General features: G+C 28.9%; 1 protein-coding gene across 3 annotated transcripts in view; it reads left to right on the top strand.

Annotated features, from left to right (window-relative positions):
* The window catches only part of Grik2 (glutamate ionotropic receptor kainate type subunit 2), a 669,837-nt gene that overhangs the window by 478,432 nt on the left and 172,867 nt on the right, over window positions 1–18,538 (top strand). For all 3 annotated transcript variants that reach the window (XM_058575396.1, XM_058575405.1, XM_046430718.2), the window contains one exon: window positions 1,225–1,448. In XM_058575396.1, coding sequence (XP_058431379.1) covers window positions 1,225–1,448 — 224 coding nt within the window. The remainder of the gene's footprint in view (window positions 1–1,224; window positions 1,449–18,538) is intronic.

The following is an 18,538-nucleotide window of genomic DNA, read 5'->3' as shown; positions in this document are numbered from 1 at the left end:
TATTCTTAAATAAATATTTTTCTTCATTTATGAATATAACAATGATAATGTCTTCCTTCAGGACCTTTTTTTCTTAGTTTTTAGAGACATATCTTTCTCCATAGATTCTCTCAAAGACTGTCTCCATGCATCTGAGTGCTCCCTTCTTCACCCACACCAAAAACACACATATGTACACAAACATGCAGAACAATATTGTCAACAAACAGCATTTTAGAGAAGTTTCTTTGACACATATTTTTATAAACAATAAATACAATTTTATTTGTCAATTTAAGGAAGTTTCTTCTCTAAGTCTTTTAACAATGTAGAAGAATAGTGATTTAATTTTCTTCTTTTTAAATTCTTTCTGCTGCTCCCTAAAATGCATATTTTATTTATTTTCTGAAGTTTTGTATGTTTATGAAAATAAAAGGAAAGTAGCAATAGAGCTTTTCATCATAGATGCCTTTGTTATTTTAAAATATTATAATTTCTTACGATGTATTAGAGCATAAATTCAGCCTTGACAGATGGTTATAACATGATGAGTGAAAAGCATTAGTAATTTAACATATTTAAGCTACCGTGGAAAATTAGCAACTTTGTGAAAATTGAAAAACTCATTTCCTAATGCGATTTGAGCAGTGCTGCAAGGATTTTCATTAAATAATATAAGACAAATTAGAGGGATAGAAATAAAACTCAGGGGTAGTAAACAGAATCATATTAAAGGATGATTTTAAGAATGTTTTAACTATTTAATGACAAAAATTTTAACTGCACTCTTCCATGGTAGCAAACCCAAGAAAATCTTTCTTGATTCCTATCTATTTTTTTTTCATGTAGTTATTGCAACTAGAATTTGACCAACATATTCAGAATGATAATTGATATTAAATGAGTTTTTAGAGCTTAAAATAAAAGTAATTACGCAAAGTCTCAGTAGCATAATTGTTCATGTGATGAATCTACAATTTCTCCAGTTTTTCATCCTATATAGTGTTTTTTTCTATATCTAGTTATGAAATGCTGATGTGCTATTCTGGAAGCATATAGAAATGAGTAGCAAATAAATCAAATGCTTAACATCAGAGTGAAAAATGCTTTAAATTTTAGCATGATCATTACTGAAAAAATCATTTAAGTGTAAAATATGTTTAATTTAGTCATTGAGTTTTCTCTTGTGACTTAGAAGCAATTTTTCTCTTTCTTTTTTCTTCCTTTTTATGTTTCTCTCTACAGAAAGCTGACCTTGCAGTTGCACCACTGGCTATTACCTACGTTCGAGAGAAGGTCATCGACTTTTCCAAGCCCTTTATGACACTTGGAATAAGTATTTTGTACCGCAAGCCCAATGGTACAAACCCAGGCGTCTTCTCCTTCCTGAATCCTCTCTCCCCTGATATCTGGATGTATATTCTGCTGGCTTACTTGGGTGTCAGTTGTGTGCTCTTTGTCATAGCCAGGTAACATGCTCACTTTTGTGATTTTTTTGGCAATTGTTACCTCCTTTTTCTAACTAATGATTGTCAAAAGTCACAATCGATTTTATTACTTTTTTTTCTTATTTCCTATGGGGTGCTAAATAACAATGAAGTTTTAAGAGTCACATTCACTTATTACAATGTATTCTATTGCCTTTTTGGGCAAAAAGCATGCTGGTTCTGTCAGTAAGCTATAAGTGTGGTAGGTTGTTTTGTTCCTAATTAGAACTGAAAAATCAATCCAAATTACTAAGGTAAGAGAATAATTTCTTATTTATTTTGAATGAAAAAGATACCATATTTCACTAACTTGAATTCATAATTCAGTCCTAAAGAAAAACAAAGTAGTATAATTTTAAGAGACCCTTTCTTTTTATGTGACCAAGGCTGGTTTAAACATTCTAAATATAAAAATATAAAAAGAAAAGTTTTTCTACATAAAACTTGTCATTTTTTTTTTTTTACAGAATAAATATGTCACTACAACAAATTGCCTATTGACACTGAAAGATAATATATGTGCCAGATCATAGGATCAGAATTTCAAATGCCTAACTTAAACTATATAAGTTCACATTTTAATGACTTTTAAGATCATGATCTTTGATACAGCTTAATCTTCGTTGATTTTCCTACTTCATTGTTCTTGGAGGTGAAAATTTACAAAAATTTTCATTCATGCTTAACTCATTGTCAAATTTGCAATTAATAGATCATTTCAATATCATTTCTTTTTTTTTTTTTTGGATCTTATTTAAGAAGATTCGAATTATGCCTCAGGACTGAAAATTCTATTGTTACACTGAAGACCATATACTCATTATGTTCTTTGAAATTTTATAGTCTATTAAATATCAAAAGAATAGTTTTGAATCAAAACTAAGTTAGAATTGTATATATTATTTTTCATATTGAAAAAATTCTTGTGATGTATAATTACATATGCTTCTGTGCCCTATAATCAATATTAAATACACAATTGTTATTTTCAATCATATTATACTAATTCTTTCAATAAATAATTTTAAATTCTTTTTATCATTAAGGATGTTTGTCCTTCCATGAACTTATTCTTTTTCTGATAAAGTCATGTATTTTTTCTAACAATAAAAAAATTTCTTTCATTCCGTTTAAAAAGGAATGAAATTAATTATCGATGTGGAATTATATTTTGACATATTTTTGGTATATTTATACACAAATATTATATAAGTGTATCTGGTTTTGCATAACTGGTTCAATATTAAAATTTGAATACTTCAGAGAACTATTGTTTGCATTTTCCAGAAAATATGAATTGGAACTATGTAACTTATAGTATTTGAAGCTGTATGGCAGATCCTGTTAAAATTCCATAGAAGTTTAGGCTTCTTTATAAACATTTTAACTCCAACTCTTTCCATATTGCATGAAAATAAAAAAAAAAAAAAGCCTTCTGATTTTTGAGTACCTTCAGACCAATTATATCATTTTATATTGACCAATACCAACCACTTCCCTTAGTACACAGGTAAAACAGAAAAAAATTTAAAAAGACTCAAATATATGGAAAAAGCCTTTCTTGATGTCTGCATGCATCCACTTCTTCTTTATTACATTGGCAAAAAGTAAGTCTATAAATAGTCTATAAATGAGAAAGGGCCCTGAGACAATTCTGAGGTAGCTGAATCTAACAGTAGTTTTTTGGAGCTCTCAAGCAGAGACTTTAGAATCAAAAGTAAATACCAAAATATTTCTTTTCTTTCCTAGCTTTAATACCTAATAGGGACATATTATATATATATATATATATATATATATATATATATATATATATGTATATATACACTTTCTAATTTAAAAAAAATATTTCTATAAATCCAACTTTTATAAACCACCAAAAGGAATATTATTAAATTGTAGTAACCTGTGTTGGTTAATATGTACATAAATATGGCAACCTGTAGCGATTTATACAAAAGAAATAAATCGAGGTCATTCCATTTGAAAACATGATTCAAGGGCTCTGCCATGTTCTAGTGACTTTAATTTAATTTTGTTACCAGTATATTTGTATTAATTATTAAATGAATGGATTTGAAAATGAATCTACTCCAGCTTCTTATTAAACAATGTGAAAACAAACCATCACAAATACTTTTTTTTAGGGTAAAATCTTTATTTAAGGAGAAATTAGTAGATATACTACTCAATAATAATGCTAAATACCATATGTGAAATAATCAATAATGTAGTTACTCTTGTTAAATAAATAAATAATGTGGAATGCGTTACATATTCTCAATATTAAAATATTTTCTGTAAAACATTTTCAAATTTGAAAAAAAACTAAAAACTTAGGTAAAAAGAAAAATATTAAAATAGATTCAATTTTAATTCTAAACTAAACCTCCAAATTCAAATGAATTTCAAATGATTAAAATCTATTTTGACATGGTATTGAACTATTGCTAGAATGAAAGGAGTTTATGAGGTACAAATTTAGATAAAATGTCCAAGTTTTAATTATAGAACTTATAAGTTGAATTAGAAGTGAATCATACATTTTGTTAGAATTTCAAATACATGTAGTATTTTGTTTTTATACATCAGTTAAAATTATGCCATATCATATAAAGAAAAGTATGTTCTTGATGTCATTATTGATATAAAAATAAATTTGGTATTTTGTTTAGCCTTATGTATATTTTTTATCTCCTGGACAATTACAGAGAAAAGAAAAATTACATTTAAAAGAAGTCTTAGATAAGCATCTAATGTTCCTTGAAAATCATAGAAGCAAAGGTCAAAATAACAGGATTCATCTTCAGATATTATTATGTTATATTGAAGTTTAGGATATTACATAACACATTTTGAAATGAAAACTAAAATATATCAAAAATAAAGTTTTCAAAACTATAGTAAATGATTTAAATACTGTCAAAACTTTAATTGCTATTATTTTTATTTTTATTTTTGCTTTTGTCATCATCTGATATTATTTCTATTATTGTTATAATCAATTTTCTATATTTTTCTATCTACCAAGCTGCATCTTCGTTTTTTTTGTGATTTCACTTTGTTTTTTATTATTCCACCAATCACTTACTCAATAAGTCAAATAATTTTTTTGATTCTCCAGTAAGGACTTATCAGGGCCCCCAAAAATATTAAAAACCATTTTTCATCTATTCCTTAATTTATTCAACAAGTATCTCTTTGCTACCATAATGGTCAGAATTTTACCAGGTGAATAAGTCCAAGAACACTACCAGATGTATTATTTTTATCAACAATCTCACAATTAGCCCATTGATCTGATATAAAATATCTATTACCCTTGAGTAAACTTATGGAAATATAGTCATCCTAATTTTTTTATGAATGCCATAAATTTCAATCCTGTTTTCCTAGAAAATGAATTGTAATATATATTTCACTAGAGAGAAGCATACAATTAAAAAGGAAATAAGACATCAGGTAGATTATTAGTTATCATTATATTACTACTAGGTTTTAAACCTATTGAAGGTGTCTATTCTATTACAGTTCAACAATATTAATTCTATGACAAATTAAGAACCAATACTAAGTCTAGAATTCATGTTTCTAAGCTGGATTTAAAAGTACCTAGGTTTAGTGATGACTTTGAAATATTTCCCCTCACCTTTAATTTATAAGTAACACATCTAAGAATACTTAACAAATGCTTTAATCGGATTTAACCAACATTTTCAAAAAAATAAATGGCCTTATTTTTTGTCTTGATATAGTTTTGTATTATATGGTCTCTTGCAAGCAGTTGTATTATTACTTATAGCATAATGACATAATTGGCATGCTTACTATGACTAGCTAGAACTTATTTAAAAGAAAAGATGAGCTTGGGATATTGCATTCTAGAAATAGAATGTCTTTATCCCAAGTATCCTAACAGAGCTCTTGGCAGGATTAGAAAGAAGCCTTGTCCATGCTGGGCTTGCACTTATTTTTCCTTAAATCCTTCCCCCTCTTCCTTTCTGTTTTTCTTTGACCTAGATTTTTTTTTTTATGTAGATGGCAGTTAGTCATATATAAAAGGCTGCTTAGGGCACCCACCCTTTATACTGACAAGAGGTACTTTTCACCTTGCTTCAAATATTTTCTATATTGAACAACAGGTACTATTGATATGGATACTATTTATAAAAAATTAGTCCATTTACATTTTTATAGATATTAAGAGGGTATTTTAATTACTTATTTACTTTTTAGTATTCTTTTATTCATAGATATCTCCATGACATGCAGGGCTGTCCTGAAATTCTGCATGCAAATCTTGGTCCAGGGTTCTTAGTAGTTCAGTATACAGAGATCAATAAAGAAAGACCAAAACTAAAAGAAGTGAATAATGGTACATTTATTTTTTGCCAACAGGATTGATACAATCTTAACAATTATTTATTAGGCCTATCAGAAATTTGCATATTTTTCCGACACTGACATTTTAAAATTAAGTACAAATAAACTATAACAAGAAAAATAATATCAAAGTTGATAAGAACACTATAACACCAAAGTTTTTATAGGGTTTAATTAAACAACTTAATATGATCAAATATAGGAAAAAAGAGTAAAATCCAAACAGTATGAACTAATCCATTCTTACCTAGCAAATCAAAGATTATCCAATGTGTTAAATATGTAGCATTAGTTTTACTAAATTGAAAGAATATAGGAATTGCTGTGTGTTTTGTGCTGAATTTCCCTACATGATTTTTAGAATATTAGACTACAACCTATTTTTGATGTTGGATTAGGCAGTAGAGGACAGTCTTGCAGCTCTGCTCAAGGATTTACTATTTTAGTGTTCACCAGAACAGTTTTGACATGTTGGCTGTTGCCTACAGAGTCCTAATACTTTCTTAAATATTCTGTATTTCCTTGGAGCTCAGAAGTAAAGACATTCAAAACATAGTGTTTCTGATGGTTTAAATGACTTCAGAAAACCATGTCCAACATGCTTGCATAACAGCTTTGATCTTGGCTCCCGACTAGTGTGCAGTAGCTTTTATAGTCCTATCACAATGATGGGTGACATTTAATATACAGTGAAGGGCAGCAATGAATTATTATGCAGTTAGAAATGGATAACTGTTTTGGTGGGAGGTTCAATGTTAAACTAATCTGCTGTCAAAAGACAATTGTCACATTAAAATGAAATGCCAATTTTGTTGTATAGGCCTATGCCACCAACTTGCCAACTTCTTACTCAGAAACCAATTTAAATTTTAGTTTTCTATAATATAATTTTATGTATATATCATATTTTTATTTTTGATGTCATATTTTCTATTGAAGTTTGTAAATTACAGAGAAGCCCATGTATTATAACTCTATCAATTTAGCAATTTTCCTAGAACTTGCTTAAAATTTGGTTTTAGTAAGTGCTTTTCTATTAATATGCCTTTCACACATGTGAAAATTATTAAAATTGATTATGTATTAAAATATTTCTCCAAGTAATACACCTAAGTCAACACAGATTTAAATTAAATGAACTTTCAAACTGTAGACTAAAATGTTTTCAGAGGTAGTGAGGCTACTCTAGATTGAATGACATTTTTTTCCTCAATTGCTGTATGGTAAATCCATCATAAAATAATGTGCATCTTTCCTTTAAGTGGTTTTCATAACTTTCATAGTTGTAAAGTGAACATTCTTAGTTTGAATCACAGTGAAACCAAACCAAATGAAACCAAGTTGAATCAATGACATATTTTCAGCTCTGATTAAAATATTATCTAGATAATTCAGGCAGTAGAGGTCTTGACTTAAATTATGTGTCTGGACAAAAAAGAGAATCTCAATAATCTGAAGGGAAAAATAAATATATTTTCATCTCTCAATTTTATAATTAGGCTAGACCCTTACAAGAACAAATGAATTGAGACAAAAATTGAGTAATACAAAGATAATTTAAGATTAAAGGGGTTTATTTTCTATAATACTGTTATTAAATTAAATGCTTGTTGGCATTTTAAGGATAATTGTTTTTTGAATATCTTTTGCATGTTTTTAAATCTCTGTCCAAATTATTTTTCCAAACAAGGTACTGGGATTGAACCCAGGATCTCATACATGCTAAGCAAGTGCTCTACCACTGAGCTACATCTCTAGTCCCCAATTTAATTTTTCTTGATTGTTAGGCAAAATCAAGTATAAATGCAGAATAGTGATAACCCATTTTTATTTTCCAGATTCTATAAATGAGTCATTCACCTCTATGGCTTTCACTGCGCCTTTACCAGAATTGAGTCCAAAGCTTCCTGGCAGCCAAAAGTCTGCCTTTCTTTAGTCATTAAGTGTGTCCACTGGATAAATATCTTGGCCAGGGAGCTTTTGAGAACTATAGTCATGCTTTGGTGCTTTGTTTCCAATTAGAAGTTGCACAATGTCTACCTCATTAAATCACAGATACCAGTTATAATAATTTGCAGTGCATAAAGAAACATTAAGACGTTAGAGCATGCTAAACCTTTGAAATTTAATGCATATTAAATTGTTATATTTTCTACCAAAATGGTACCTCTGTTCATAATGAATTTATTATGATTTTGTTTGCATACACGCGTACACACACACACACACACACACACAAAAAAACACACACTCTATTTTGATGATATGTTGCTCCCTTGTAAGAGTGTTTTCCTTTGAAAATTTTAGAAAATGTAGTTCAGTGGTTTTTTTTGGCAGTTGTTTCCCGTGCTGTCGATAGATGTTTCTCTCCCTTTTCATTTACTCTATCCTTTATTTTATTTATTTTTTGGACCATAAGAAAGTAATTTTTGAGTTGTCTTTGGAGAGTCAAAAAAGACAAGGAAGATCAAGCATTGTTCCCCAATAAGCAATAAGCTTCTTCCCCCCAAAGCAATAAGCTTCTATGTTTTGTAGTTTCCAGGTACCTAAATTTCACACGAGTGTAGAGTACTGTGAAACACTTGTGAGAAGCCACCTTCTCAGCGTAGGTTTGTCCCTCTTAATTCTCAAAATAAAGTTGCACCTCTGTTTTTCCATATTCAGTAGAAAACTGCTCTCCTTTAACTTTTTGGCCTCTCAGTCAATGTAAGAAAGAGTTTCTTAATTTAAAACTATCCTGGGAAAACCCGTTATTTTGTTTTATCGTGCTTTTATGATTTTTAAAAATTTTAAATGCCTGGCTAAGAAAGGCCAATGCTTTAATATGAACTTGTACCTTGAAACAGTAGAGTCTTGTGCAGGAAACCAGTGAAACAACATTCACTAGATATTGTTTTGTTTTGTGTATGTGTTTGTATAATGAGAGTGTACAGCTCTTAGAAAGGCAATTATCTTGAGAAATGCAGAGAAATAGATCATTTTTTTTTTCTCTACTGGTAAACATGGCCCCTAAATTTGTGTTAGGTTTTAAAGCTGTCCTTTGACTGTGGAATCTTTGGTGTTCAGGTTCTCCCAGATGCATATTTTTCTATATTATCTTCTCCTGGGGATGATAGAGCATGTGAGGAAGCTGTTGAGAGAGAGAAAGAAGAAAACTAGTATATATTGCATGTCAGTAGTAGCCAGGTTATATTTGAGAACTATTAAAAGATTTTTTTGACTACTTTCTTTTTTTCAATCACTGTGTATTTTTAATGATTGGATATATGGAACAAATAACATGTGCTTCATTTAGCCTCTGTTCCCCACAACCCCACAAATGAGATTATAGGAAGTTTCTCTTAGTCTGAAATTAATATTGTTGCATTTTAAAATTCTAATTTGCCATAAAAAGGAAGAATGTTCTAAATGAACAGAAAATAGACTTTAAAAGACAGAAAGCATTTAGAAAATGGAAATGTATCACTTGGTTTGTTTTGACTATGATGTTAAATTCACCTTCTGCTTTTTCCTCAGATTTTAGGGGAAAAATACTTTGGCTACTTTCAAATTTTTTAAAAGAATGTTCTATTAAATTTTTCTACTACATATTAACAGAATATTGCTCTACAATGACAGCTAATTCCAGGGTAAAATTTACCTTAATTAGCTACACTGCAGAAGTGTGTCTTTCTCTGTAGTCTGCAAATAAAAAACTTTTAAAAAACACCCTATCAGTTGGGCATCTAGACAGAAGACTTTAGTAAGCCATCGTTGCCTTATAAAACTATTCTCTGGAAATCCTAACTTTCTTTTCCTGAAATTTAATGGTTGCATGTAATAAAAGAATAGAACCACTGTAGAGTTTTTCTGAGGACACAAATGCTACTTGGTATTATTTTGATTTTTTCCCCCATGATTTATAGATGTGAGAGAAGTGTCATCGATATTACATGAAAATGTATGGACAAAACTTTGGTAATTTATGATTTTATTTTTTCCTATTAAGTAAAATAATGCACTCTATCCAAATAATTAATGAGTAGGAGATACAGTATCATCAACCAATGCAACTTCATTCATTAGAGCATGTCACAACACCGTAATTGCTATAATTTTTTTTACATTCCATTACATAATTACATCACTCAGGTTGAATTGTTTTCTTATCAATCCTGTTGAGTCCATAGATATATATGTGTGTGTATATATATACACACACATATATGTATATATACACATATGAGAAAAGAAAGATTGTTTTTTTAGAAAAAATATGAATCTATCAAATAGTAATAAGAATGCCCATATATTTGGATATTATTTAGAACATAAATAGAATTGATAAAACAAATTATAAAATAAATTATTACATTGATTTTTTAAATATCTATAATTTAAATATTCCTAGTTAACCCTTGCATAATAAGGGACACCCTAACATGGTAAGGTGATTTCTGTTGCAAATTTGTTAATTTGACACCTATTTTTGAAATTTTATTTGGAAGTCCCCAAATTAACCTTACATTTTTTATAATAAAAGCATTATTAATGAAGTCATATTGTACATATGCCTTTTAAACTATAGTGATTATTTCTATTTCACTCAATGTGCATTAAATTGAAAACAACTTTTAGTGCAAGTACCTTGTAACTTACGGTAAAGGTGATCTCCCCCCCCCCCCCAGGGTAGATATAATGGTTTCCTGCTATTTTTTGTGAAAATGTATGATCCTAAATTATTTCAAAACATTTTACATCCTATGTACTCCTGTTTCTTACTATATCTGAGATGATAAAATGAGGTTAATGAATTTAAAATAGATTTTCCTATTATATTAACAGACTTAATATTTGAAGCAAAGGTGAAATTGTAGGGTTTTCAATGTTACTGGCATGATAAACATTATAAACAGAATAGGGCTACAACTGTCATCTAAGTTGGTTCAGAATATGCACCTGAATATTATTTTAGCGTAATAAAATTAGGTAAGTGTTTCCCTACTTCCCTTACTATTACTGGTAATGACAATGGAGGGTGTTGGGGGGTATATTTCAACATAAGTTTAGTAATTCACTAGACTGAAGATATGTTTTGGAAACTTGTACACTATCGTAGTTTTACAAAAAACAAAAATTGAAATTTTACTTGTATATGGAGATGTAAAAATAAGATTCCCACTTGAAAATATATGTTAATTGTAAAATATTCAAATTACTATTTTAATTATTATTTAGGACTTCTAATTTTTAAAAATTAGACACATACTACAAATAATGTTTTAAATCTACCTATCAAATATTTTAAGTTATTTATTTTGATGATTGTTAATTTGGATATTTTAGTTTAAATAAAATTACTGAATGATTTCCAAACATACTTCAGTTTTTATATGTAGTGAAATGCATACGTAGTGTACACATATAATTTCAAAATATTTTATTAATTTGTTTAATAAAAGAGTGTCTATATTTTCCAAAACCATTTCCAATATTTTATTAATTATTAAATTTTGTGAAATTGCTTATAAAATAAATTTTATAGTTAAATTTTTATTAGTAAAAAAGCCCTTTGTGCCTTGCATGTTATGGTTGCTCAAGTTTGCTATTTTTGATATAGTCCCGCTAACTGCATATTAGTTAAATCTGCATATTAATTAATTTAAATGTCCAAGTGATGCTTAAAAATGAAATGTTACCTTTCCAATGCTAGCTTCAAGTTCTTACTGATAACATCACTTACTTTTTGAGTGTCCATTTTTTAAAAAAGGCACAGTTTGTTTCATTTTTCAGTATTAGATACCACATGACCACCTGACTGATCTGCAGAAAGTCTGCCTTGAGCCTTTTAATTCTGGACTTACTGCTTTTATAATCCTTAGCAAGTGAATTGCAAGCTAACCACTTGCTTCTGATCTGTAAGTCTAAGAAAGAATTTTTTAAATGTAAATTATGCTCATGTTTATTTAAAGTAATTCTTTTTTAATGTTTGGTACTTACTTGGAAAAACGAACTTGGTGAAAAATAAATTAATAGGGCATTGATAGGACAAATCTATGTTTTCTTTTGCAACATTGATATGTGAGCCATTTTCCTTAATATTCTCAATTTAAAGCCACTCAATTTAATTTGATTAGGTAAATGGATGTTTTAGAAAAAAACTGTTACCGATATTCATGCAATGGGATGATGTAAAAGCCTTTGTATAATTTAAAAAGTGGATTCTAGTTTGAGAGTAGAATTACACTTTTCTTTTACTTTGACATGTAAAATTACTTGAATTTTAGAGCAACCAATAATATTACATTAAAAAAGAGCTAAAATTATCACTAGATGATTACAATAAAGATTTTTTAAATCCCGTAACACTGAAAAGCAATTTTGGATAAACTAAATACATAATTTAACTAATTTTTCAGTGCCCCATTGAATCAATTTTACTTTAAATGTGTTTTTAAGGATAGCAATCAGCTTATTGATAAAGCTTATTTTCTCTTACAAATGTAAATTTGAAATAAGTCAGCAGGAAGTCCTAGGTTTTGAAGATGTTCATTATTTTATTTTTTTAGTTGTTTATTCACAATTTAAATTTGTTTTCATTAATAAATCATAAGTCTATGGAAACAATCATTGTTACCATTTCATTAAGCCCTTTCAATCCATTTAGATCTATAAATAATATGTTCAATAGCATATTATTACAATGTTCCTGTGAAATAATCCACTGATTAAGATCTGGTTACTTTTTGTTGCTAAATCTAACAATTAATGTGAAAATTAATTAATGAATTATTTATGAAATTGGCTTAAAACTGAATTTTCTGTATTGTTCAGTGATATGAGGGTAATTGTTTAATAATTATCTGTGGAAGTAAAGATGCTTTGGTTTGTAGTGTTTGCCATTAATAATGGTTAAGTATTCCCACTATGGCCAATATCAAGTTACCAATGCAGTGTCAGTGAATGCAGAATTGGGGAAATAGGTGCAAAATTGGCTCTCATAATGAGTTATGAGGAGACTTTAGGGTATCATTAATGTGGTTATGTAATGCATTCACATGAATGGAAATGTGAATAAACAGTAGTCCAGGGGCAATCAGTTTACATACAGTATGCAGTATGTGTGAGAAGACTATTTAGAAGACAATGGCAAGGTCATGAAAAACGTTTAAAACAAAGTTTAAAAGTTGGGTTTTTATTGAGATATTTAGAACTTTTGAAGTAAATAAATGTCAATTTTCCCTCTTGCTCATAAAAATAATGTAATATGTAAACAATTAATCACAACATTTTAAGTTAACTGCATATGCAAATATCCATGGAGGATTGGGGATGTGATTCTAGCATTTGCTTGGCATGGCTGTGGGTTCAATCTCTAGCACCACAAAAACAAAATATAGAAAAAAGGAAATAATACATCAGGACTACTTTATATGACGAAATCATGGAATGAATCATTGTAGATATTAAAAGTTTCTGAATTATTGAGCTTTTACCACTATGGTAGAGAACTTTAACTCCTTGCATGGAATTTTTATATCAAGATAGTCTCTGTTCCATATAATTTTCAATCAAAATCCTAAAATGAATAAAATTTTCTAAGATATTTTGTAGCAATATTAACAATATTATAAACATTGATTTTTTTCATTTAAAAGTAATGAATCTGTTTTAGTAGAAATAGGCAACTTGTGGATAATAAAAATGCATGACCAACAATTACTTAAATGAATAGGTATATTTTTTCTCATTGCATTAAATTATGTAGGGCAAGATTTAAACAATTGTGAAGCATAATATGAAAGAATATGAGGACTGTGGGATGTAGTTCAATGGTAGCATGCACAAGACCCTGGGATCCATCCCTAGCTCAGGAAGGAAGACAGAGAAAAGGAACCTGGAATCTTTATCTACCTGCTACACTACTATTTGCATGAGGTTTTCAGCCTCAGGGTTGCAAGATGATCATTGCCATAACAGATGTCCTATATGTATCTCAGGGCAGGAAGGAGGGAGAGAAAGGAGAAGAATAAAACATAGGAGTCATTGCCTTTATATTTAGAAGAAAAATTCTTCTTCTCTCTATATCTCGTAATCTAGAATCATTTTGCCTGGTTAACACTAGCTGCAAAAGAGTTTGGACAACACTTTTTTTCATCAAGGTGTATTGTAACCCCAATTCTGCAAGGTTAGAAAATTGATCCTACTGGGTATGTAATTGGCAATGACTGCTACAGGAAGTCATTAAATTGTGAAGTAAGGTTTTACCAACATGTAATGATTTCAAATTTTTAATTTAAAATGTCCATTTTTGAAGTGTTCTCCTTTTTGACATCTATTGTTAGAAAGCCTGCCTCTAAACAGTCTGGTTATTTTTTCCTTGTTTGTTATTTTAAACCATCCTTCTTTAAAAATAAGTTTATGAAATTTGTTTTAAAAGTTATGGAAATAAATGCAAATATTTTATATTTTATATTTTCTTCTGGTCCTGGGTTGTATTCTTAGGAATTTTTTTTCTAATATCTGAGGGGGAAAAATCCATAATTAAATAAGGTCAGGAAAACTAGGTGTTAGATTCTTCCATTGGGATTCACTATTAACAAATAAAAGACTAAAAGGTTTTGCAATAGAGAAATTGATTAGGTTGATTTAACTCAACATTTTCCCAACATTTTGGCTATGAAAAATCTATTATCTTTTATTATAGATTCTTTATTAATATCCAGTCAATTAATCTTCTGCCAAATCAAGTGTGTAAAGGATTGCTCTAACATGAGTTCATTTCAATTTTTTATCTCCATCATACACATATGATGTAGATTAAATAATGTATAACAAGACTAATTATCATCCTTGCACATGATATTTCATGGAATTGCTATAAATGCTCATTTTGCGGATGTACATGGAAACATGAGACCCTATCACATTTATTTATTTATTTATTTATTAGATTTTAATAATATTGGTAAGTAGCCAAATTGCAAAATACCCTAGAACACAGGGGTACAAAAAAATGACAATTTATGACTTAGTGATTTTATTGTTAACCAACAAAGTGGGTTTTTTTTGAGAGAGAGAGAGAGTTTTTAATATTTACTTTTAGTTTTCAATGCACACAACATCGTTTATTTTTATTTTATTTTTATGTGGTGCTGAGGATTGAACCCGGGTCCCGCCCATGCTAGGGGAGCACTCTACCATTGAGCCACAATCCCAGCCCCACCAACAAAGTTTTATATAAGATTATTAGGCAATGTCTTAAATTATAATAATTTCAATTCTAAGAATGAGTATAATTTAAATTTAATTATGGGATTTCATTTTAAAATCTGTGGTTTTAGGACTATGAGTTATTACTTATTTAGAGCTTGACTTGAAAATCAAGTTTTGTTATTAAATTATTAGAAAGATACTCGTTTGAGAAAACGTTTTCCTATATGCTTTAAAACTTATAAGATAATTAGAAATGTAGGGGGTAAAAAACATGCAAAAAGCTTTCTATTTTATACTGGAAAGTTATGATTTAGTTTTAAATAAATCTCGATTTCATTAATATTATTGTGTTTTTCAAAAGGAAATTTTTATAAAGTAATAGATAATTTACTTTGTATTTATTGTAAAAAAGGAATTATATATTTAGGATTTACAAATGATCAGTTCTTGTGATAGATGAGTTATGAAGGTTTTAATTTGAGTCACAATTTTTAAGCTACATATTTTTATGAGGTTGTGATCTTTTCTGTTAAGAGTCTATTTGCCCAGTTTATGATGTACGCTGTATTAATAAGGCTGAAAGGAGGTCACCGTGTTCTGAATCTCATTAGCATATTAGACAACACCAATGGTTAGCTGTTAATGTTTTATTTCTATTGGAATATAAGAAACATAAGTACAAAAAGCATAGGAAAAGTAGTGAATTCAGCATGTATGTGAGCCTAGAATGTCAACTTGATATTAAAATGACCTGTTTAAGGACAACCAGCAATTTATATCTGCATATTCCCAGTTTGCTGCTCATCTCATGTAGATTGGACAGGTAGCAATTTAGAATGGCTCATCTTAAAATGAATACAATTAACAAAGGTTTATATGGTTCATCCTGGAAGGCATTCATTCATTTTAATCTTTTGTTTGCAACCTCTTGGCTCCTTTTATATACTTTCAGTTATAGTTAATGGAAAGTGTTATAGCTTAGGTCTTAGCCTAATTCTAATATGTTCGTAAATAAAAGCTTCACGTTTGGAAGATGCTTCTCAAATTTATACCAAATGTTGTTTATTTGATTCCTAAAACCACAGATAACCTCTTATTTATGTGAGTTGTGATCATAAAATATTATATATCCAAGATATTAAGTGTATTATCATAATTTATGATTATATAACAATTGAGTACTAAATATTAATATTCCAGGTTTTATTTAATTATTTTTTATCATCTGAAAATTATTAATCATCTATTTATCATATATTATCTATTTAGCATCAAGTTATTTCTATCCATCTCTTCAGCATTATACCTGACATTTATTCTTTATCTCTATCACTCATAATTTTTTACATATATTTACCTAAGAACAACTGCGAGGATCTATTGCTAAGCTATTTCAGATTCTAAAAGATATATTTTTTTATTTTTTAAATTTGATTAAGTTGAGAAATATTACATGAGACAATAACAGTTTTGTGAATGGATATTCTGAGTTATAAAAATGATCTTTACTACAAATCACAGTAATTAAAAATGACCATTTGAGATTTTCAACACAAATTTTAAAACAATCAGAAATATTATTGTACAACAAAATAAAAATAAGCATTTCAAAAATATAGTTTGTTGAGGGAAGTTGCAATTTTTTTCTTTCATATTTTGAGTAGGATATTTTTTAAAAAAACTTTTGTTTAAAAATATTCATTACAAATTATTTTGCTTATTAAATTTTAATTCAAAGCAAGATCTTATTATGAATGTGTACTTCTTTAAATATCTCAGAATAAAGATTTTAAATTCCAAAGATTTAAAATCATTCACTTCTAAATGTTTGAGTACCTGCTCTGATCAAGATATCTAGGAAATGAAAATCTAATGTGTGGATTGGAAGATTTTTAAATTTAATATTGAAAAGGACAAATGTACATGAGAAGGCAGAGATATCAATAAAACAGTCCATCAGGAGACAACACTGTAAAAGGCATAAAAGGTGGTTCAGCATTCCAAAAGGGAATAAAATGTACACAGTGGGCTCAATAATAAGTCAGAAAAATGGCAGGCATTTCCATATTGAGCATTGTCTACAGAGGATGTTGTTCTATTGATATACTTGTTTATAATGTATCTAAAAACCATATGCTCACTATAACAATCAACAGTTTATTTGTAGTTTTTGACTCAATTACTTAGTATTTATCTACTTGATATTTGACTTACTAGTCTAATAAATATTAACCTACACTTGAAAGTGGTAGCCTAGAAAATGATGATTTTCATTTGATTGTTATTTTTCTTCATTTATTATTTTAAAAGCCAAGCATTTGTTTAACAGTTATCCAGTTAGAGATAAAGGCACAAAGCATTATTAACAAAACGATAACATGACTACTACCTTGAATAGTCTGTAAGATAATGCAGTGATTTGCAATATAAAAGCAAATAAGTGTAGCAACTATATAAAAACATTAAGGAATATAATCAGACATGCAGTGTTTAAAAGACATATTGAGACAGAAATCTGCTACTTCATAATGTAACATCTTAAGTTCTGGCAAAACTCTCAATTAGGCAAATTATATTAGTGAAATGACAGGAATGGTCTAGAAATGCCATTTAAATGCATCATAACATTTAGGAAAACTGAATTACATGTTTAAGAAACTAAAATTTGGGGGTTGGGGTTGTGGCTTAGCGGTAAAGCGTTCACCTAGCCCGGGGTTCAATCTTCAGCACCACATAAACCATAAACAAATAAAATAAAGATATTTAAAAAATTTTAAAATAAAGGAAAGAAACTAAAATTTTGTATAACATCTTAAATAAAATAACATTATGTGAAGTTCCAGGTACCTGCTTTATTTTTTAAAAAAAATATCTAACATATAATCAATGGAGGCTCATGCAATAACTAAAGAAATAAAGCAAAGTCTAAAGAAATGAAACAATCTGGTCCAGATCTCTATTCAGTTGTAGAATTGTAACTAGAGTACTAACTGCACTCAAGGCAACACATAGAGCATGAAGGCAAGGTTGTGCCATCTGTTAGGAGAACTAGACATTCAACTTTACAAGCTAAGTTTAGTTTAAACTCTTGAACATGGAGGATTTGAAACCCATAGCTAACAACATGTTTCATAACTTCTTGAAGAAATCTATCTCTTGATAATATTTAATTGTATTTTACATATTAGATCATTGAGTTTTTTTAATATTTATTTTTTAGTTGTAATTGGACACAATAACCTTTGTTTTATTTTTTTATTTTTTTATGTGGTCCTGAGGATGGAACCCAGGGCCTCAAACGTGCTAGGCGAATGTTTTACCCGAGCCACTACCCTGGCCCCGATCATTGATATATTTGATATATTTCTCTTCCCCATCCCCTTGAAGTTCTTGGAATGTTTTTAATATTTTTAAAGAATCTTTAATATATGACAGTAGAATAAACTTACTATTCCCTCAGCTGTATACACTGTTCCCCAAGAGGCTACACTTTA

The sequence above is a fragment of the Marmota monax genome, unplaced genomic scaffold (genome assembly GCF_021218885.2).
Source record: "Marmota monax isolate L192 unplaced genomic scaffold, Marmota_monax_Labrador192_F-V1.1 WCK01_AAM20220418_F8-fsc00013, whole genome shotgun sequence".
Taxonomy (NCBI): domain Eukaryota; kingdom Metazoa; phylum Chordata; class Mammalia; order Rodentia; family Sciuridae; genus Marmota; species Marmota monax.
Note: the sequence above shows the minus strand (reverse complement) of the source record. Positions and strands in the feature narration are given on the sequence as shown.